This window comes from Lethenteron reissneri, chromosome 54, assembly GCF_015708825.2.
Source record: "Lethenteron reissneri isolate LAM-NWPU_2019-01 chromosome 54, ASM1570882v1, whole genome shotgun sequence".
Taxonomy (NCBI): Eukaryota; Metazoa; Chordata; class Hyperoartia; order Petromyzontiformes; family Petromyzontidae; genus Lethenteron; species Lethenteron reissneri.
The window spans coordinates 6,410,007-6,433,345 of NC_083832.1; the positions used below are offsets into that span (position 1 = coordinate 6,410,007).

The 23,339-nt window shown below is 47.2% G+C and overlaps 1 protein-coding gene across 2 annotated transcripts in view; it reads right to left on the minus strand.

The window, feature by feature from the left end:
- Positions 1-7,859: 7,859 nt before the first annotated feature.
- The window catches only part of LOC133356408 (protein bicaudal D homolog 2-like), a 52,846-nt gene continuing 37,366 nt past the window's right edge, over positions 7,860-23,339 (minus strand). Inside the window, exons 3-8 of one of the 2 annotated variants that reach the window (XM_061573917.1) lie at positions 21,511-21,663; positions 19,816-20,256; positions 17,728-18,615; positions 16,085-16,236; positions 13,781-14,045; positions 7,860-13,155 (exon numbers count right to left, since the gene is read on the minus strand). In XM_061573917.1, coding sequence (XP_061429901.1) covers positions 13,805-14,045; positions 16,085-16,236; positions 17,728-18,615; positions 19,816-20,256; positions 21,511-21,663 — 1,875 coding nt within the window. In that variant the 3' untranslated portion in view covers positions 7,860-13,155; positions 13,781-13,804. The remainder of the gene's footprint in view (positions 13,156-13,780; positions 14,046-16,084; positions 16,237-17,727; positions 18,616-19,815; positions 20,257-21,510; positions 21,664-23,339) is intronic. The other variant, XM_061573919.1, reaches the window with a different exon arrangement.

Consider the following 23,339-nt stretch of genomic DNA (forward strand, 5'->3'; position numbering starts at 1 on the left):
TTCATTGCGCTGTGAACTTGGCGACCCGAATACAATTCCCGCTCACGACTAATCGCAGTGTATTTGAATCAGTCCTGTGCCTCTGCAGCCTGATATGTTAACTACCTCGCCTGGTATACAGGAGGTCGTGGGTTTGATCCCGACTCTGATGCCTGCTGTATATCTGGAGTTTGCTTGTCTCTCTATCTCCCTGTGGTCGCGTGGATTCTTCTCCGGGTCCTCCGGGTTTTTCCCTCCACATTTAGAAACGTGCATTTAGAGTATTTTGGCTGCTGCTATAGATTTCCACGTGGTGTGCCACTTTGTTGAACTATGATTTGCGGCCAGGTCGCTTCTGAAAAATAGCTACAGTATATAGCTTAGTTGGCCTTACCTGTTTAAAAAAAAGTGTTGTTTTAGTTTTGAAATGAGTATCTGCTGCGGTGTGTAAACATCAGCGACCACCGGCCGTTATCACTTAAGGCGACGTGTCCTGGCAAAGGCAACTTGCTCTTAAAGACACTCGAGACGATCATGTATCACTCGCTTTTGTTGTCTAACCCACGTGTCCCTCTCTCAACCTCTCAGTGTAATTCCCATGCATGCATCTCTCCATGCTCCCTTTTCTTTAAACTCTCATCTTGTATTACATTTGCTTTGCCAAAGTCCATAAAGTCCACGTTTCCTAATGCATATGTCATAGTAGGTGATAGGCACTTCTAATTTCATCGTTGCTTTTCATTAGGGGCCGTCCATAAATGACGTCACGCGATTTTGGACGATTTTTGACCCCCCCCCCCCCCCCCATTGGTCACACGACGTCACAAAAAGTCAAACCCCTCCTCAAATATGACGTCAAAAAGCTCTGCCCCCCCCCCAAAAAAAAACATGCTTCAAATCGCTTTAAACTATTGTCATTGTAGTGCGTATTTAATGTGGCGCTGTACTGATGTTGTAGGAGAAAACATTTATTAAAAAGTCTATTTAATTCAGTAGAACGTGTTGTCTATATTTATTTAAAGATGCGCATTTTGATGTGACGTCACATTTCTCAAACACCCCCCCCCCCCACTCGTCACACATCGTCACAAATGCCTGACCCCCCCCCCCCGCCCCTCTAGGTGCGTGACGTCATTTATGGACGGCCCCTTATCAAGTTGTACTTTCAAATGAAACTCCTGTTGCGCCCGTCATTCCAATCCCAGTACACTTTCAGTAACTGCCCCTGGGTACCCTGACTCGTTTCCTTCCCCCGGACCTCTGATTTTCATTCCTCCGCACATGCGGTACGAAAGAAGTTCAACACACACACACACACGTACGTACGTACTCTGGTGCATCGCTCAGTTGTGTCCTTCCATCACAGATATCTTCACTGGTTGAGCAACCACAGGGATGAGATAAAGTTGCAAGTTTCACAATGCTAAACTTTACACATTGACAAGGAAGTAACGGCTAACACACACACTCTGCAGTCCCTTTCTCACCATAAAAAAAACCTTATCGTGTAAACCAATTGCTTGCTGATGAAGCTGACTTGGCTGCGGTGAACAAATCACGCAACACGCCACACGTTCGCCAAGAACACTGTCGCCATGGAAGGAAATCAAATATAACATGCGACGTTTCTGGCAATGGCCCTTTTTCGCATCACCCGCCTTATAAACTCGTCCCGGGACATGCGAAAAGAGTAGATTTTTGTAAGACTCAAGCGAGCAAGATACCGCAGCCGCTCGTCACCCGAGTGTGGATTTCCCCGGGTTGGGCTGCATCGTGTTGAGCCGCTCTTCTTAATTCGCTTCGGCACCTGAAGATGCCCGCCCGCAGCAGCGGTGCGTGGTGAACGCGTTGCGAGAAGACTCGCCAGATGACCTGTGAACGTCACCAATCACAAGCTGGCAGTTGACCCGAGCGGTGAATTCGCAGAGTTCCAAACATTCCACGAAAAAACTAGGGCAACCCTGAACTGTTTGAGAAGATAGCTAGGGCGCCACTCGGGATGTTAACTACCTCGCCTGGTGTGCAGGAGGTTGTGGGTTCGATCCCAACCCTGGCGCCTGCTGTATATTTGGAGTTTGCGTGTCTCTCTCCCCGTGGTCGCGTGGTTTTTTTCTCCAGGTCCTCCGGTTTTTACCCTCCAAATTTAGAATCAACGTGCGTTTAGAGTATTTGGCTGCTATATATTTCCATATAATGATAAGCCATACTCTTAGGGTTTTTCGGTAAAGTCACGTAGGTAAAAATAAAATAAATAATAATAATACAAATGCAAATAGAAATAAAATAATAAATCACGACGTTTCAGAGGCAACACAAGTCTCCGTCATCAGGTGGGACCGTCACAGCTAAATTTACCTACGTGACAATACCGAAAAAAACCTAAGAGTATGAATCCTTGCAGTCACAAAAGCTTCAAATCTAGAAATTTTAAGCCACTTCGTTGAGCTATCGTTTGTGATAGCCAGTTCGCTTCTGAAAAGAGCGATACAGCTCAGTGGTGCCTTACCTGGCAAAATAACAAAAACATACTCGAAATACTGTACTGGTAGATGTGGCCACTTGCTGCACAAGCAGAGAAGATCAAAGCCTGGAGCCTAACGCGGTGTTTTAATTTTAAAAAAGCACTTTGCTCTGTAATTCTCGTGCGGCGATCTCATTCGTCGCGACATCGCCCATTCGAGCTGGAATTAGCCTTCAGCTACGTTTAAACAATATCCACGGAATCTCCATTCGTACGTCGCCCGACGCAGAGAGGAAATCCATAACTAATTATATCAGCCGGTTAATGCACCCGGTGCTATTTATAATCGTAAAAGCACATTTTAATGTTTCAGTGTTGGCCGCGGTTACAAAGAAAACTACTAAACGAAAACAATTTCTGTCAAATTCTTATTCTAGATTTGAAGCTTTCGTGACTGCAAGTATTCATTTTCTTAGGTTTTTTCGGTAAAGTCACGTAGGTAAAAACATTAAAAAGTAAAATGAAATAAAAATTTCTGTCAAATAGACTTTACATTGCCTTCGTGAGCAGACGTCCACACTGTTTAAAATCTAAACATTTATCTTCAGTAAAATAATACGACCGTATGGTGGTGTCCTTTCGTATTTAGTTGACACTGCTTCAGTTAGAATGACAACATTCCATACTTTGATTCACGTGCAAAGACAACGATGATCCGTGTAGCCTCCATTGACTCTTCTGTAAGTGCTGTTCGTGAGCACCTATTAAGGAAAGCACCGTCTACAAAGCACTGGTGTGGCTTAGCACCATTCCCGAACACTTTTATCTTTGTCCACTGCATTGAGTACTCATTTAAGGCCCAGTAAACCAGACGGAAGCCTAGGTTAGTGTTTCATTACCACTTTTTACTGACATGAGCCTAAGCCAGGATTCATACTTTCCAGATTCGCAAAGCACAACAACAACAACAGCAGCAACCACCATTTGCCACTAAGTGACGGCAACGTAACCACAAAACTTGTGCCAGGCTAGGTGCACTTTGAGGCTAATTGAAATATCGAAGACTCGCTGGCTGGAGGTGACGGGACAGATCCAGATACCAATTGTTGAATTGAGAGAGATGATAACGGAGGGTGGATAATCATCGGCCACAACAACGAGCCCTTAACATATTTGTTGGGGTAAGTGATCTTGGCAAACACCGAGGGGATGAGTGGCCAACACCACGCCTGACCGCCTTTGTCTCCCTAGTGGGGATGCTTACACACCGCACCAGGCACTAATTTGAGGCTGAGTCGACCTAGGGGAGGCCCAGTACCGGCTCAGATAATCGTCACTAGTGTTAGCCGTGAGCGGGAATCGAAACGCTACACCACCGCTCTCACAGACACAGACGCGCGCACAGCCACAAAAAAATAAATGTTACAAATGAATAGTGCATGGCCACTTGATAATACAAGTTTAACGTTTCCTTTCAAACGGTGAAGAGTCTTAGGGGTAATAAAGTGACTTGAGATTGCTGCTGCTGAATAGCAACCGCTGAGTAATGACACATTTGCATTGTGCAACAGTTCCCACAGGTTTTTTTTTTATTACGAGTGACTGTGGACTTGCAACCATTGTGCACCACAGGTCCAATGGTACTTAAGACGCATTTACTACCGATGTCAGCATCATCACGACATCCATCACCGTACGTCACAACGTCGGCACATCACTGACCCCGGTAATTTGCATAAAGTTTGTGACTTTGCTCGGTGTGGCTGCAGGGACACAGATCAGTTCAGGCTGGGGGAGAGCAAGGGGGGTCGAGGAGGCATGGTTCGCGCTGTCTCTATGCAAAACAGGTGCCCCATATTGCACCTTTTTTATTACACGCTTTTATTTCACTCACTCTGTCTGTTGTTGTTGTATCCTCAAATCTTGTAACTAAATTTTTACCCACTTCCCAATGTGGCATCGACTGCAAACTTGGTATACTTATGTCATACTGATGACAATACTATATTCTATCATCAAAAAAAATTCAACTTTATTTATTATATGTTATGTTTCCGCTTGGGTCTAATTGTTCACGCTCAACTGACGTTGGCTGTAATTGACCACAGCCCCTTACGTTATGGCAAGCTTCGGGCCACTTCCTGTAGTCGTGGAGTTCTTCCATTACTAGTACGGTACATTTAATTAAAGCGTGTTTAAAAAAAGTTTTTTTTTTAAATATTACCTATTTAACCTATTCTGCCCAATATATGAAAAAAAATTCCAACGTAACCTACTTTCTCAATGAGTTTTCCCCGAATCGATTCCAAATGCCAAGAAAACCTCAGATTTTGTTTGTTTGTTAATATTGCATTTGTTTACCCAGGAAAGCCACAGAGAGCCTCACGACTCATTTTTAGCAGGGTCTTGGCCAAGTATTTTTTGCAGTTGGAGGGGGGTGGTAATGGAATATTCCAGTGGAGTGCCGTAAGGTCTCAGAGTACGCGGACCCGCTCATACGCGACCGAATCCCCCCCCCCCCCCATCAATCCCGACACTTTGTGACTCGTGATTTCGCTGCCCGCGCACGGAGCATGAAGCGAGGAGTCAAATCACGCGGACGTGGAATTGAGGGTTTGCAGCTATATCGCCCGCGCAAGAAACGAGTCCAAACAAGTCTCTAGTGATCTAATAAAGTGTGAATAATAATAATTAAGTGTTCTATCTGACCTGAATGCTACTGATGATTCGTGAAACGTTTACTGTAGAGTAATGTACTTTATTAAACATTCATGTACATTTATATAGATTTTATATACACTCTTACATTTTATATACTAGACTCGTAAAGGCGAACCCCAACTTAGGCGAATTCGCCTAACCCCCGCGGCGTACTCTGAGACCTTGGAAGTCATTTGCGGTGTAATTTTTTAAGATCCGGAAAATCTTAGCCACCGACAGCGGCACGCGACGGCCTTCCTCTTGCGAACGGCGTCGTGGCATCTATGACGTCCACCGTGAAGCACACCGCACGGCGTAGTGGCGGCTACTACACACAGACCGCGGTATTCACCAGGGCGGCCGCTGGATATTCCAAACCGTGAAGCTCTCCTAAGGGCAGCGCAGTTCACCGCTTTAAACTAGCCAATTGGTTTTCTTTTTTTTTCACATCAAACTTCTAAACAGTTATGAGAAGTTTGTATTCATTAGAAATGCGTAAATATTTTCAGCTATTTAGTACGAAAATGCACTGGCATTTCATGAACTTTCTGTGAATAGTTTTGCTTTTGACCCACATCACGGCCATGAATTTTTACGAAAACATTACCGCACCAAATTCACGGCCTCGGTCATCATTCATCACCCTTCGTTGTCACGAGCTGTCCTACTATTCTTGCATATGACGGCACAAATATGTTCAGGAGCTAAATGCCAATTTCGAGGTCTGCTGGTCACGACGAGATGGCTTCAGGAGAGAGAGAGAGAAAGTTTTGTGTGCTCTTGCTGTTCCTCCTCCTCTGTTGCAGGAGGGCAGACCACAGTGGGTTTACGGTGGAGGTCCGTAGCTTGGGTTGCATGGTTACAACTGCCCTACTGTGGCCTGCTTACAATTGTCCATCGTATTAACTCGTATACGTTGGTGCGTTCCAGTCTAAGCACCTGTGATTCATCGCCTGTGATCAAACCATGTTCTCAAGTGTCGCGGGATGATGGTCTCTACTGGGTCTTTAATTACTGCGCAGATTGGCCAATATGCCGGAAGCACACCCATGCCTGCATACACGCTTTAAACTACTAGTTTTATCTCAACAGGTAAGTCCTACTGAGCTCTTTTTCAGAAGTGACCTGGCCACACAAACGACAGCTCAACGAAGTGGCTTAACACATGCTCATTTATAGCAGCCAAATGCTCTAAACGCATGTTTGTTTTTTAATGTGGAGGGAAAAACCGGAGGACCTGGAGAAAAATCCACGCGACCACGAGTGAGACACGCGAACTCCAAATATACAGCAGGCGTCAGGGTCGGGATTGAAACCACAACCTTCTTCATATCAGGCGAGGGAGTTAACATCTCGCCACCATGCTACTGTATAAGGCTGTGGTGCTTGTCCAATGCTAAATGCCCTTTGAGTCCCACCTAGAGTGACAAAGGTTCTTTGGCAGGAGGTCACGAGACAAACCCAGGTGCTGTGAGGCAACAGACTGAGATGACTGGCAGATACAATTTTAATGTTAGAACCTTCGCGATTGTTTTAGCTCCACAGATGTTCGTGTGTCGAATGAACCGTCTTACTATCATTAACTTTTGAAATGAAACAAAACATCCCACGGGGAATAGACAAAGCACAGAGCATTTATTGCAAAATTTAAGTTAGAGTTACAAAATACTGCACTTCCATCGCATGCACCCAAATACAAAATATACAAATGTAGTTTCTTTAAGGCAACTGCTTTGCAAATCACACAGTAAACGTACTGACCTTCATACAATGCTTAGGCTATGTTACATTATATATGTATGTACATTACAGTTATAAAAAGCAAAGGTGCAGCCCTGCAATTGCTTTGCTCACGCCACTTGCTGCCAGATTCGCCTCCGCTATAGGGAGCTCTAGAGAGTGCCGAAAAGAGAATGGCGTTCTTTGGTCCAATCTTCCACGCTAAACCAGGCGCCTTGAAATGTTGCAAGATGTGTGAGTAGCCACGCGTTGTGCCCCCTACGGATGGACTGGCTGTGCTGGTCCCATTCACACCGACGCTGTGTGTGTGTGTTGAACTTCTTGCGTGCATACTCTTAGGTTTTTTTCAGTAAAGTCACGTAGGTAAAAAAAAAATATGTATTCTTTTAATATTTGATTCCTATTATTATTTCTATTATTAATTCTTAATTTTATTTTTTACCTACGTGACTTTACCGAAAAACCTCAGAGTATGAATCCTTGCAAGTTACGAAAGCTTCAAATCTAGAATTCTTGCGTGCAGTTTCGAAGCCGACCGTGTTGGTTGGGACAGCGTCGGATTAAGACGCATCGTACCGTCGTCTCAACTGCCGCGCAAAGAGATCGAACTTGGTGACCTCTGAATTTGCAAGTGCAGCGAGGTCACCTTTACTCCACGGAAGCATCCAGATTACTGAAATAGCCGAGGTTTAATACCACGCAAGGAAGACGTTTATTTATTTTTTAATGACAATCGCATTCACGTGAGTACGTTTGCTTTATATAAACCAGCACATTAGGGGTTTGATTATTCGTCGATTGATATAGATTATTAAGCTTGAGGATGCATTCAACAAATCGCATGTGTAATAACTAACGCCTGTCAATTTGTCGAGCATACTCTTTGGTTATTTCGGTAAAGTCACGTAGGTAGAAAAAATAATCGATCACGACGTTTCGATCGCCACACAAGCAATCGTCACACCTGAGGACGATTGCTTGTGTAGCGATCGAAACGTCGTGATCTATCATTTTTTCTACCTACGTGACTTTACCGAAAGAACCAAATAGTATGTATTCCTGCAGTCACGAAAGCTTCAAATTAAGATTGTAGAGCATAATCTACAGCTGATTGTCAATAGAGACTGCTGGACGAAGGCCTACTTCTGATTAGGACGGTGGGCTACGAACGGAGCGAAAGAATTTCAACATAGCATGCGTACATCATTCCTTCACTCAGCTCATTCGCACGTGGCTCGGTGAATCCGTTACACGGCGAGAGACGGCGAAGCTTTGGGAGGAAAGCTTCGTCCAGCAGTGGACAGATCACGGCAGCTGACGACGAAGCGAGGCTAATTCGGCGACTCGCCGAGCGGCTGAATCGCTCCACAACTCTGCGACGCGTCTGTACGAAGTCCAGCCTAACAAACTTCGGAAAGGGACACCAGAAAGTTGGCCGACAATACGGTACAACTTTTTTTGTTATATATAAGCAGCCTTACATATCTTTGTCGAAAGCCCATGCGGTAATTGGTGACAACTCGTAACGTTGTTACACTGCACATTTTATCAAAAAGAAAATAAAAAAATGAGAACTACAGCGGGTAAAGCAGTCAATGCAGATTGACTCGGCTAAATCATAATAACGTAACAAAAAAAACACATCTTTAGCATGGTAAAGTCACAGCCCTGAAACGGCTTGCTCGATCCACTGCTGGTGAACAAACCTCAGCAAGAGGGAGCTCTCGATAGTCCCCTGGAGAGGATCTCCATGCTGCTCAGATGTCTCGGAGCAGGTGGGATCACCCAACACTTTACCCCCCACCAGAGGTCGCAACTGGGTACCCGATAATCGTACCTTACCCGATACCCGGCTACCCGTACCCGGCCGGGTACGAGTACCCGTTTGCGACCCTGGTGCGGCCGGGTACGGGTACGGGTAGACCGTGAGTCACTTGTGAGTAACTGTTTGTCACTCATTTCCCAACGTCTTGTCTCTTCTCACAATTCAAGTTCCTAGAATCAACCCACCCGCGCCTGCAACATGACTTCATCCCAGAGGTCGCAATCAGGTACCCGATACCCGTACCCTACCCGTACCCGGCCGGGTACGGGTACGGCCGGGTACGGGTACCCGTTTGCGACCCTGGTGCGGCCGGGTACGGGCACGGGTAAGGAATCAAAACCCGTTTGCGACCTCTGCCCCCCACCACACAGAAGTTGCCAATCGACGAACTGGTGACCGCTAGGTGGCATGAGCAAAGAATATTCAGCTCGACAGGTGAACTTGCAAACTGGCTAGGCGAGTGCAACATCAGCAACCATGGGCTGCCCCCTGTTGGATGAAGGCACTCACGGGGCGAGACTGAAGCCCTATCAATGGCACGAACCGAGGACCAACTTTAGGGCAGGACGGCAATACCCCGATTTACGTCGCCCCCTTTTGCGTCGTCTCGCAAACACGTCGGCACTTTATCATCGACACGGCTACTACCCAACTTGCGTCGCCTCAACCCCGCACTCACGTCGCTGGCGGCACCGTCCGTTCCTTTCTCGTTACCCGTCGCCTCTCAGCCTTTGCCTCCACCACCACCACCACCTACTCTGTCACTCGCTTCAATTGACGTCGCTTCGATATTCGTCATTGCGCCTTTCAGGAACGCATCCCCGACGTAAACCGAGGTGTTACTGTACTACCGACGATTTTTTGTTGCACGTTTTTTTTAAGTCGGGACACAATAATGAAATACCTACGCCATCAGACGGATCGTCACTATGTGGGGGTCACTCTTTTGACATGTAAATGTATTCTATTTATTGCGGTGATATGAATCCAAAACATAGCAATAACAATTAGCGGCGCTTTAGTCAATCTTTAGACGGGAAGATGGCCTCCCATTTCTGCGTCAGTCATGGGGTGTATTTGGCCATACTTCCCCACCCTGGTCGGTGTGGGTCTTTGGAGGGGATGGGACCGGTTCATATAGAATTCGCCACTGATGTTAGCCGTGGTCGGGAATTAAACTCAGTCATATTGCTGGGTTTAACGAAGCATAACGAACGTGGAACCGCGCCACCTGATTCAAACCTACTGTATGTAATGGGGCAATGGAAAATAAGTTTTTCCAAGAAAGCGTCACTCATTCTTCAGACTTTTTTTGTCAGGATGGCGATACAACTTAGATGTTTGGCCAATCCGTGTTTGAAGAGTATTTCGCCTGTGGGGGGATTCTATGAATTATGAGCTGTGTGTATATTCAATCGCAACGTTTGTACAGACATGTAGAATTGTGAACAAAGATATTTTTGTTTTTTTTATAGCCGTAATTCCACGCATGTATGATGAGCACAAAATACATTATTGTAAGAGAACAGAATTTAGGGGGCTTGAAAATGTTTCTACTAATTTGTGGGTAATTAATATTTGACTTGTAGTGAGGTACAAATGAAAGCAAATTTCAATGGAAAATCAGAAAAACATTCTGAGTTGAAAAAAAACACTCCATTCTAGATTAGAGAGAGATCCAGTGCACACAAACACACCTGACTTTTACGCCATATCTCTATGCTTACAGTCGCGTGCAAGGTTTAGTTAAGCAACTGTCTATAAAGAACAAATGTCAGTGTTGTACATCAACATTGCATCCCATTGTTTAAAGCGCTTGTGCACAGTAATTCAAATCTGTGAATGACGGGGGGGGGGGGGAGAAACCCCAGTCACAACACCAAAAAAAGACGAGTAGATTTAACAACGCAGAACAGCGGGCCGCATTGCAACAGAGAGACGCAACTGTGGACCGGTTTCGTCCTCGTTAGGCCTCATCAGTACGCTACGGCACATTCGTCAACATGTTTACCACTTCGATTTAAAGCTTTCGTGACTGCAGGGATTCATCTTCTTGGTTCTTTCGGTAAAGTCACGTATGTCATGTAATTCAGACGCTGTCTCCCCGACAGACCTGGTCTTCACCTGAGGACGGCTGCTTGCGTTGTGGCCGAAACGTCGTGAGAATGATTTTATTATGTTTTATTTTATTATTTTATTATTTCCCTTCTACGTGACTTTACCGAAAGAACCAAGAAGATGAATCCCTACAGTCACGAAAGCTTTAAATAGAACAATCACAACCCTTGCCAATTCGCTGGGTTGCGTTGCGAGGTCCCTGAGCGCCGCCTCGTGCTGAACACCGGAGTTGGTTCGCACGTTCCGATTCCAATGAGGGCAACCCCCTCTGGAAACGCAGCGTTCAAATGCGCGTACTCGTACGTATGTTGAACTTATTTCACGCCGTACGTAGCCATCAGAGGTGCGGTTGAACGACGACATGCTAAACGCATAAAAATCAGTTCTAAAGAAATTCGTTTTCAGATCAGATTTATAATCGAATGGCTACAGTGGCTTCCTTATATCGGAAGGAAGAGCGTTCCTGCGGCCACCGTCTTTGTTCGATGGTCAGCCAAGAGCCGCCACCGATGCCGCTGCTGCTGCTGCGAGGAGTTGACGTGGTGGTTTACGCTCCTCGGTGAGGTCGGGGAGGCGTTGCGTTCCATCTGTAGCGAGCATATTCTTAGGTTTTTTCGGTAAAGTCACGTAGGTAAAAACATTAAAAAGTAAAATAAAATAAAAATCACGACGTTTCGGAGGCAACACAAGCTTCCGTCACATCGTGATTTTTATTTTATTTTACTTTTTAATGTTTTTACCTACGTGACTTTACCGAAAAAACCTAAGAATATGAATCATTGCAGTCACGAAAGCTTCAAATCTAGAACTGTAGCGAGCACTTTGTATGCAAAAATGTAGGGCCAAGGCAGCTAAGACCCCCCCCCCCAACCATCAGTTCAGTCCATTTATTTGGTATAGCGCTGTGAGCCATTCGGCTCTTGAATCGGGTGCAACCGCAACAAACAAAACATGAACAAGAAAACATCTTAAAGTGACTACGCGCAACAGAAAAATCCAGGAAAAACAGCAAAGTCTTCCAGAAAAAGCATCGTGTATCAATGCTGTGCTCAAACACATGTTGCCCCGTATTCTTTGGTTTTTTCGGTAAAGTCACTTAGATAAATAATATTAATAAAAGTAATAAAACAGTGAGGGTATTGGCAGTCTATAATGTGGACTATAGCCTGGAAAGGCTGTAGCTTGGTTTTTAAGCTGGTGAGCGTACTGGCAGTCTATAATATAGACTGTAGCAATGGTTATTAAACTGAACCTGAATGAGCGTGCTGGCAGTCTATAATGTAGACTGTAGCAATGGTTATTAAACTGAACCTAAGTAAGCGTACTGGCAGTCTATAATGTAGACTGTAGCAATGGTTATTAAACTGAACCTGAGTGAGCGTGCTGGCAGTCTATAATGTAGACTGTAATGTAGACTCCTCATAGCGGGGGGGGCGGGGAGAGGGGGCGGGAGGGGGAGGGGGGGCGGTGTGGGGAGGGGGATGGGGAGGGGGGCGGGGCGTTGAATATTTTGTGTATCTCACCACGTGACAGCCAGCTAAGGTCGAAATTTAGCCCTGGGAAAGACTCAGCACTTTAGATAACATTTCGGGTCGTTGAATAGTTATAATCATAATTGCCGTACAATATTGGAACAAGTGTGCAAAATGTACTTTCAAATGTGCTTTGAAGTCACGAAATTAATTTCAATAAATACCACACAATCGTTAATGCTAACTTGAGGGGGTATACATTAAAGCCTTTTAATTTTAACATACACATATACTCTAGGAGTACCTTCAATGGCTTCATAAAAATGTGGTGTTTGATTAGCGGGTGTCAACAATTGTTTTATATATATCTTACACGTATAAAAAAACAATATCGAAATCTATGCAGGAGAATGCAGTAGCCCTTCGTCTTTGGTACGTTCTGATAATTGTTCGTGATTAATTTTGCACGAATAATGACACACTTAGTCAACTCTGGGATGCTTCATCGAGTCTCAACACTCTTCAGCGTCCGCGGTGGGTGGGGGGGCAGCGTCACTGCTGCCGTGTCTCCCGACGGAGTCATTTGCGGGTAATTCTTCTCATTTGGCTAATTTGGGTCGTGACGCCGGCACTAGAGGCCCCCCCTTTGTCAAATAATCTCACGGGGGGGGGGGGGGCGGCGGTCTTTCAACGTCCTGTGCAACCGAGGCAACGAACCGGTGGAGCCCGAAGGTCGTGACCTGAGCACGAAGGTCGTGACCTTTGTGCTGTTAAGTCTGAGAGCCCTCGCACCTCGTCCAAAGCGCGGAGGTCAAACGCGATCGATGGAAACGTGGCCGGCAGTAGGCGGGCACTCAGCACTGTCGAAGACACAAGCAACAGTTAGATGTCTGCGTTCATTTCTCTCACGATTGACATGACTCTGCTGTATATACACTGTGCCTATTCTTGCTATGTAACTCTATGTATTCAAGAACAAATGTTGGTTAAAGTGTTTCATCATGCAAACAACAACTAAAAACGTGGTCACTTTTTTTTTCATAGGCCCTTGAGTTTTCGTAGGCCCGAGGCACAGGAAATTTATAGCGAGACAAATACTCGAAACGCATGTCGACTTGAAACGTGCAGGGATAAACCGGAGGACCCGGAGAAAAATCCACGTGACCACGGGGAGAGAGAGAGAGACGTGCAATCTCCAAATATACAGCAAGCGTCAGGGTTGGGATGAAACCCACGACCTCCTGTATACCAGGCGAAGCAGTTAACATCTCGCCACCACGGCGCAACCTTAATTCGTTTAACCCCTTGATCATCCATTCATTCAATCGCTCAATTGTAATAATAAACAGAGCAGGTTTCGCCCCCTCCTGCAACAACTTGGAAGGTCCATAATAGAGGTTTTTGGGGTTAGATCGCTTAAATATATAAATGTGTCGTTAAATCCAAATATACAGCAAGCGTCAGGGTTGGGATGAAATCAATCACCGAGTAGGAGGAGGATGAGGATGATCACCAATGCTCGGGTGGGAGAGGGGAGGAAGGCGGCCCGGGGCGCACCTTGGTGTGGCCGGGGTGGTGAGCGTGCCGTCCGTGCTCCGACCGTCCCATCTCCAAGTCCTCGAGACGCTGCGTCAGCGCCAGCTTCTGCTGGATCGCCATGCGCAGCAGCGAGTTGAGCGTCTTCTTCTCATCCTCTGCCGCCAGCAGCTGGCGCTGCATGTCATCCAGCTGCGACGCGTACTCGTCGCACCTGGAGGGGAGATGGAGGGCGGGTGTGCCAGGTGGGGGGCACACAGGAGCGCGGCCGGCCCTGTAGCGAACGCCACCTCGTTTAACGCGGGTGTGCGAGCCGGGTGGTGACTCACGGCGACGCACGTGTCACGGTTGACGACGAGAGATGGTGAACGCTGAACGGGACGAGTGACGGTGAGATGCGCGTTTGCCTGTCGTGCGCTCTGCTCTGGCTCTGCGTGTACGTACGTTGAACTTTTTTTTCACACCGTGCGGAGGCAATCGCGCTAATCGGAGGTGCGCGGGGAAGGACAATACACTACGCACAAAAAGCAGTTCTAAAGGAACGAGTTTTAGCTCCAGTGGCTTCCTAATATCGGAAGGAGGAACTCTCCAGAAGGCCGTCACAAGCCGCTGTCACGTGACCCCTTTGTGCGTTTGAAGAAAGGCTTTGAGTCAAACCCCCTTATTTCATTACCGCCTTCATTATCATCACGATCACCACTATCATCATTACCACCGTCATCATCATCACCATTATCACTATCATGATTCCCACCACGATCGTCATCACTAATACTATTTTGTGACTTGACTTGAAGACTTTAGTCGATGACATTGATGATTATTAATCGTGTTTAGTCACGGGGGCACCTTGCAAGTTATATTCCTGGGTTTTTCGTTAAAGTCACGTAGATAGATTCAAAGAAATAACAAAACAAAATAAGTCATTTTTTTGTTATTTTCTTTGAACCTATCTACGTGACTTTACCGAAATACCCAATAATATGAATTCCTGCAGTCACGAAAGATTTTAGTCAAGGTTTAACCTTCCAAGTTTAACACATGGGCTTTCGCGACCAATATCATCCATAATAGAGGTTTTTTTGGGATAGATCGCTTAAATATATAAATGTGTCGTTAAACCCGCCACCGCCCGACACAGCCAACTCGTAAGGGTTGTCACGTAAATAGAAAGTGGCCAATTCGTCACGAGTACAGCACACCGGTGTGTTGGAGAGCCAAGCCACGACATTTACAAACTGAATACGACGTTTCGCCAGTAATTACAACTAGCTTCATCAGGTGACATCCAGATTTGTGGCAAAGTCCAACTGTGTCTTATACACATCTACGCCTCTATATAAGGAACGAAACAGTTAGACTTCTCCACAAATCTGTCTGTCGCCTGATGAAGCTAGTTGTTGGGCGGTGGCAGGTTTAACGACACATTTATATATTTAAGCGATCTAACCCTAAAAACCTCTATTATGGACCTTCCAAGTTGTTGCAGGAGGGGGCGACATCTGCTCTGTTTATTGTTACAATTGAGCGATTGAAATGGATGATCAAGGGGTTAAACCAGGGGCCGGCAACCGAAATAACAAAGAAGAGCCATTTCTTTCCAATTCGGTACAAAATTCAGTATTTCAAGAGCCGCAATGCATCTGAGTACATACTGTACATACGTACATATCGTCAAGAAGCAGCCTGTAAAGAGCCGCATGCGGCTCCGGAGCCGTAGGTTGCCGACCCCTGGGTTAAACGAATTAAGGTTGCCCCGTGGTGGCGAGATGTTAACTGCTTCGCTTGGTATACAGGAGGTCGTGGGTTTCATCCCAAACCTGACGCTTGCTGTATATTTGGAGATTGCACGTCTCTCTTTCTCCCCGTGGTCACGTGGATTTTTCTCCGGGTCCTCCGGTTTATCCCTGCACGTTTCAAGTCGACACGCGTTTCGAGTATTTGTCTGCTATAAATTTCCACGTGCAAAGCCACTTTGCTGGGCTATCATTTGTGGCTGGGTCGCTTCTGACAAAGACCTACGTAGCTTTCATTGTAGCTTTAAAACTCATTCCTTTAGAACAGCCTTCCGTATTTTTAGTTTATTTTCCTTCCCCCGCACCTCTGATTAGCACGGTTGGCTACGTGCGGTGCGAAAGACGTTCAACGTACGTACACACATGCCTGGCTTTACGTATGTTTCATCGTTTAGTTTCTAGTGAACGAACGGACGAGTGGACGGACGAGCGAGTGGTGCCATCGTGCTTTCCCCACCGGGTGGTGAACATGTTGCGCAGCGAGGAGAAGGTGATCGCGTCCTCCTTGAGCGCCTTCAGCTCGTTACGCATCTTGAGCACTGTCTCCATCACGAGGCACTTCTCGTTCTCGTATCGGCTCTTCAGGTTGGAGAGCGCAACCTCCGCGGTCTGCGACGGCGGACAACGACACATCCGTTCGCTTCGCCAGGCTCGTCGGACGCGTGCCGCTCCGCTGGTGGATAACGGCGGCCTCCCCCGAAGTGGTCGCCGTCTCTCACGATCTCGCGACGTGTGACAATCCGCACGAGAGGTTTTCATCGCAACGTCTTCTACCCCCCCTCCGATGGGCTTTCTCGCGGACGCGTTTCCATTTCTCGGCTGCTAGCCGGTAAACATCCTCGCCCGTTCACCTCTGACCCTTCGGGCGATGCGTCCTGCGCAAGCCCACCTGCTGACGGCGAAGCTCGGGGAAGTCTGTTCATCTTTTGATTTAAAGCTTTCGTGACTGCAGGGATTCATATTCTTGATTCTTTCGGTAAAGTCACGTAGAAGGGAAATAATAAAAATATTAAACAAAAAAAATTCTCACGACGTTTCGATTGCAACACAAGCAATCATCATCAGGTGTGAAATCTTGCTGTGGATTTCACACCTGATAATGATTGTCTGTTTTTTTTAATTTTCTTGCTGTGGATTTCACACCTGATGACGATTGCTTGTGTTGCAGTCGAAACGTCATGATAATTTTTATTGTTATATATTTATATTATTTTATTATTTCTCTTCTACGTGACTTTACCGAAAGAACCAAGAATATATATCTGTTGATCTTGTTTTATCAAGTTACAGTTAACCGTAAAGCACTTATTCAAGGCAGCACCGACGACCCCTGCATTGTCCACACCGCACCCGCCAAGGTTTGCGTACGATTGCCCCACCCCCTCCCTCCTCCCCCCCCCCGCAGCTGCATTAGTTTAATTTAATTGATCAAGTTTTCGAGGAAACTGGCCAGCATTCAGCAAAACGCCGATCACTTTTTTGCCCAGGCAACTGGAGAGCCCAGACGAAGTGAGTGTTTCTGACCTCACGTTAAAACGAACAATAACGTGTTTAAGAACGGCAGTCAAGAGACAAACAACATATACGCTACTTATAGGGAGAATTGCAATAAGGTTGTTTGTTTTACTTAAACTCTCACCAATGACACTATGAGATCTCTTTTACCAGTGGCAAAATATAGTAGTAGGTTTTAACCCTTTTAAACTGGTACAAAACTGACACCTTTATTCAAGGCATCATGTTTGCAATAACCACAACACAAGTAGTCAAAAAAGCAAACAAAGAGAAGCAACTCTGATAATGATAATAACTTCAAGGACAGTCATATTATTATCATTATCAGAGTTACTTCTTTTTGTTTACTTTTTTGACTACTTGTGTTGTGGTTATTGCAAACATGATGCCTTGAATAAAGGTGTCAGTTTTGTACCAGTTTAAAAGGGTAAAAACCTACTACTACTCTCACGAATGGTCCCCAAACTATCCACAGCACCTTATTGGTGCCCAACCAGGCTGCTCTCATTATTGAATTCAAAACACCACGTGACACCAACGGGGGAGGGGTGGGGGCGGTAGGGGCTAGGGGGGACATGAACCGACCTGCTTGTTGGCCTTGAGCACGATGCGCAGCGTCTGTATCTGCTCGCGCTTGGTGTTGAGCAGCGACTTGAGCTTGAGCACCTCCTGCGCCAGCGTCCCCTTGTCCTTGCCGGCGGAGAGCGCCTCCTCGTCGCGCGCCGCCGACCGCTGGCACGACACCTCGAGGGAGCGCTCCACGGCGCCCTGCAGGCGGCTCACCTGCGAGCGGACCACGGCCGTCAGGCTGCCGACGCCCATGGGCTCGGCCCGGACCGACGACAGCGGGGACGGCGGCACCGCGTCGGGGCCGCTGCGAGGATCGGCGATCGCGGCCGGGCGGCGAGGGCCGGGCGGCCCGTCGTCCGACGAGTGGAGGGCGACGCCGCCGGCGTCGGGGGCCTCTCCGCCGCCGTTCTTGTAGTAGTCCAGCATGATGCGCTCGGGCATTTCATTGTTGTGCATGCACACGCGGTTGTAGATGTTGGCAAGCTCCTCGCTGAACAGCACCAATTCCTCCTGGGCCGCGTTGAGCTCCTGCCGCGTCACCTCCACCAGATCCCGCAGTTTCCTCTCCCGCTCTTCCATCGATGACAGCTTCTCCACGACGTTGCCCTCTCGCGACTCGAAGTCCAGGAGCTTTTCTTGCAGAGAAGCGATCTCCTCGTCGGAACAGTCTCTCTGCGCCGCTTTGCCTTTAACGCCGTCCGTCCCGTGGTTTCCCACGGAATGTTCCGTCGCGGCCGGGCAAATTCCATGGTTTCCATTCTCCACGTTTCCATTGCTGTCACCCTTGAAATCAGTCGCTTGGTTGAGAAGTTCTCGCTGATTGCTGAGAGTCTCTTCCGTCTGTGCCAGGGCCTTCTGACATTCCTGCAGTTTTGCTTGAAGACCGTTGTTTTCCTTTTCAACCTGTGAAGGAGCAAAGGCAGAACATCACCCACTGCGATGCATCGAAGGCAACCAAAATAAAAAGAGAAGCCATTTTTTACGATTATGGTATGAAACTCAATATTTCAATGCATGTGAATAGATTACATCATGAAGCAGTTTGTATAGAGACGCATTCCGCTACGGAGCCGCAAGTTTCCAACCCCTGGTCTATGCGATTGCAGAGTTAAATTCTACTTTTCATATAAAACTATTAACTATTTTTATTTTACCAGGTAAGAACCACTGTGCTATATGTCTCTTTTTCAGAAGCTACCTGGCCACAAATCATAGCTCAATGAATTGGCTTATCATGTGAAAATTTATAGCAGCCAAATAATCTAAACGCGTGTTCCTAAATGTGGAGGGAAAAACCGGAGGACCCGGAGACAAATCCACGTGACCACGGGGAAAAAACTGCACACTCCAAATATACAGCAGCAGGCGTCAGGGTCGGGATCGGACCCGCGACCACCTGTATACCAGGCGAGGGAGTTAACATCTCGCCACCGTGACGCCCCTGTACGTCAGGTTTCCACCCACGCACCGTACGTGCACTCGTCGATGGAATTTGCCACGCAACCCCCAAATGCAGAAACCTGAAAAGGAGGCTTGAGACTTCATGCAGCTTTCTTAGAAAAAAGTAAACGACAATATTACGAATTGTATTTTTTTAATGCGCTAATTTATGATGAAACTGAATTCGGCCAAATGTTTAAAGTATAATTGACAATAAACTTAATTAGGTTAATGGAGCTTTTTATTTGTTTTATGTTGTCTTATGTAGGGCACACGACTCACAAGTCAGTAAGTGTTGCTGCTCCCACGGGACCATCTGCTTAGGCAATGCTTACTCAGTGCTGGTTGCTAAGAGATATTTTCATCACAGATTCCGAATTGTGTTTATGCTCAGAAACACAACACAAAAAAGTATCTTTCTTTCCCACTCAACTGACCACGTGGGCGGTGATTATCTCCCGATTACAGCTCTGTGCCAGTGCTACACATTCTGCATTCTTATGGCAGGGACGAGCTCATCCGTGGTACAACCGCCACCCTCGACGTCCGCACAACGCGGCACCCGTGCTATCGACCGCCAAAGCGACGGCGTGACCAGGCGACGCCTGACCAGGATAACATTCCTTGAATCTGGCGACGTAATTGGGACGCAGAAGCTCTCACCTGCGCGAGCTGCTGCTGCAGCTTCTGGATCTCGGTGAATCGCAGCTCGCTCAGCAGATCCGAGACGACGCCGGGAGCCGGCGACCTGCCGTCCCAACTCCTGCGATCGCCGGGCGAGCAACGGCCCTTCACCTGGCTCGCCGCTGGGCCGTGGCCATTCGCCGTCGTCGCTTCGTCGTCGAGCTCCGGCCGCTCCGGCGAGGAGGAGTCGGCCAGGGTGACGCCGTGGGTGATCGCCACGTCCCCGAAACCGGAGTAGTGGGCAAACTCCTTGCGCAGGAGGCTCTTCTGCTCGCGCTCCGCGGCGAGCACCTCGAGGCTCTCCTCCAGCTGCTTCTCGGCCATGGACTTGAGGCGGAGGGCCTCCTCCTGCTGGCTGTTGATGAACTCCACCTCCTGCTCCAGCTGACGGATTTTCAGCTTGAGGCCTTCGTACTCCACCTGTCGCCGCAGCCACGCGCGCGGGCGGTGCGCGATCACGCACGGCGGTCAGAGGGCTCGTTCACACGGCAGCGCGCTCTCAAGAGTGGGATCCTGGGTTCGACCGGGTGTTGAGCATTTATTACGGAAAAAAATTATTCCGTGTGAGGCCCACTGAGCTACGTATGTATTTTTCAGAAGCGAACTGGCCACAAGTGATAGCTCGATGAAGTGGCTTATCGCGTGGACATTTAAATCGGCCAAATACTTTTAAATTCACGTTTCTGAGGGTGAGTTGAGTCTGAACCAGTCCTGCAACCACTATCCCCCCCCTCCTCTCTCCTTTACCCCTCCTATGTTAGCGCACGTTTACCAGCATGGTGAAGTATGGTCAAACATACCCCACGACCAAAAGGCATAGGGAGGCCTTCATACAGCCATGGATTCACAAAGGCATGAAAAGTATAAATATTGTTTATAATTTACATGAAAATTGTATCTCTCTTTTGTCCACTAAATCACAAAAAAGGTTCTTCCTATGAAATTACTGTAAATCTTTTTTGTTTGTTTTATTTTACACAGTTTTGTTATTTTTACGACCAAATGCTACCTGCATCTGGTGAAATACACCGAGTGTGCGCATATAGTTACGCCCTAAAACAACTCTTGTTGACATTAAATGCTGCCGTGGAATGAACTTCACATAAACAAGCACCGCCCTATCAAACGCTCGCAAAGAGTTTCACAAACTGTACATTTTACTTGCAAATTCAATTCGCTCGGGACGCTGGGTTGTCAACATATTTATCGAGACCAGAATGAGACTTAGGAAGAAAACAAATAAATTCCACAAATGTAAAAGTCCAATATTTTTCGTAATGCAAACATGGTACAGTCTAGAACAGCGTTCTTCATTGCAAGGCCACCAGGGGCCACTGGCAGGCCCCTGGTGGCCTTCAATGCGGCCCCTGATGTGCGGCCCCCCACAATACACAAAGAGTGGAAACACCCCCCATCATCATCATCATCGTGCCAAACCCCCAATAGTTTCAAATGTGCGGCGGCCTTCCTCACACTGATGATTTATTATCTTCGAAAGTGGCCCCCATCTGAAAATTTGTGAAGAACACTGTGCTTAGCAGGTCTGGGGGGTGGGGGGTGAGGGGTCAGGGGTCAGGGGGGTTGGAGGTGTGGGGGTGGGGGGATTAACCCCCTACCCCCCATTGCTTAGGGGTCTGGTGTGCGGATGCTTGTGGCTGGGTGCGTTTCTCCCACCTGATTTTGCTTGAGAATGGAGACCTGCTTCTGCAGGGAGATGTTCTCCTCTTCCAGCTCGCTGAAGTCCTGCAGCAGCCTGGCCTCCTGGAGCTTGTACTGCTTCAGCTCCTCCCGCAGAAGACCCCTCTCCGACTGCAGCTCCTGCACGCTCTGAACCGAGCAGCCGAGCGACGAGAGCCATGTCGCGTGGCGTGTCAAAGTGACGGAGCGCACCAGCAGACGCGCGGGCGGGCGGGCGGGCGAGAGAGAGGGTGAATGAGTTGCTCAGTAAGCGAGTAGAGTTAGTGAGTGGGTGAGTGAGCGAATTAACGCGTGGGTGGGTGGGTGGATGAGAAAGAGAAAATCAAGCGGCGAGTGTGTTATTCGATTCGTGGGTGGGTGGGTGAATGAGTGAGTGGGTAAGTGAATGAGAAAGTAGGGGGTGGATGGGTGAGTGAGTGGGTGGGTGCGTGGGTGGGTGGGTGCGTGGGTGGGTGAGTGGATGGGTGCTTAGGTGAGCTAACGAGGGATTATTGGGTAAGTCAAAAGTGGACATTTACTTATCAATCGAGGAAAGCATCACTGAGCTGCAGAATTCTGCTTCAGGAGGATACTTCATTGTGGATTTTATTTTAAGAAAGTTTTCAGCTAATTCATGAATTATTGTACAAGTAGGGAGGAAACAGGAGCACCCACGAGGAGGCAACGCTCCAACCCCCGTACAGATGGAAACGGGTGGCAATCAGACCACTCGCTGCAATGCCTTCTCCTGGCGAGCCAGGGTATGGCACCTCCTAGACACACCATGGGAAAGGAGTTTCACGACATCTGTGTGCTGATCCACCAACTCTGGCTGCCTTCACTGTGCCGGATCACATGCGTGCGCACACGCCAAAGCCTGGGCGAGTGTATTGTTGGCATCTTGCCAGTACCCCTTGAGAATGTAATGGGAATCTGCAGTGTTTACCCTCGGTTATATAATACACATTATTGCTAGTAAAGCGAGCGAGTGGCCACCGTCAACAGCATTTCCGAGTGTTCCTTCGAAAGCAGTTCCACTGTGAGCTGAGCATGCCTTTTTTAATCCTTTATATTAAGTTCGCTTGCTTGCTTGAGCGCTTACGACCGTGCAAATCTTTCGGTCGTTTTTTTAACACACTTCCCGTGATCCAATCGAGCTGACATTTTGCACACAGGCTCGTTGTGCGTGACAATTTATTTTCGTGAAATTTTTTTTCCAAAATTTTACACTTTTTAGGAAAAAAAATGATATTGAATTACCAATTGCTTAATGGTGGCAGGCAATCATCTGACCCATAGGTGACAGCCATCTCAAGCCAGAGGACGAGAGGACTCTAGCCGCCACGCATATAAAGGATTTATAGTGAAAAACTTTGTTTTTACGGGTTAATTTTTTTTTAGTTCTATAAGTTTTTTTACTGAACAAACAAACGCTTTAGGTCTACACAGAGGAAAGCTCTGCACGCCAGAGCATTGCATCTGTTTCCAATAACCCAAAACCGTTCCACGGCTTATATCGTACCACTCCAAATTCGACAATTTTTCTATATTTGCACAGCACTGTTTAGCATGTATGTATGTTTTTTTTGTTTCTAATTGTCAGCAACCGTTGTATTTAAAATTATGAAGATTTATATTTCTTTACACGTGCATTTATGTTCGAGAATCCCACCGTGAAAATAATTGTGTTCTGCCCTGGAGCTTGTTAATTAGCGGTAATTTGTACCAAGCATTTTTTACATATATAATTGAAAATGTTGCAAAGCCCACCGCAAGGGAGTCATTCAAATTTGCATCTGCTCATGCTGGCGTGGGACGCAGGCCAA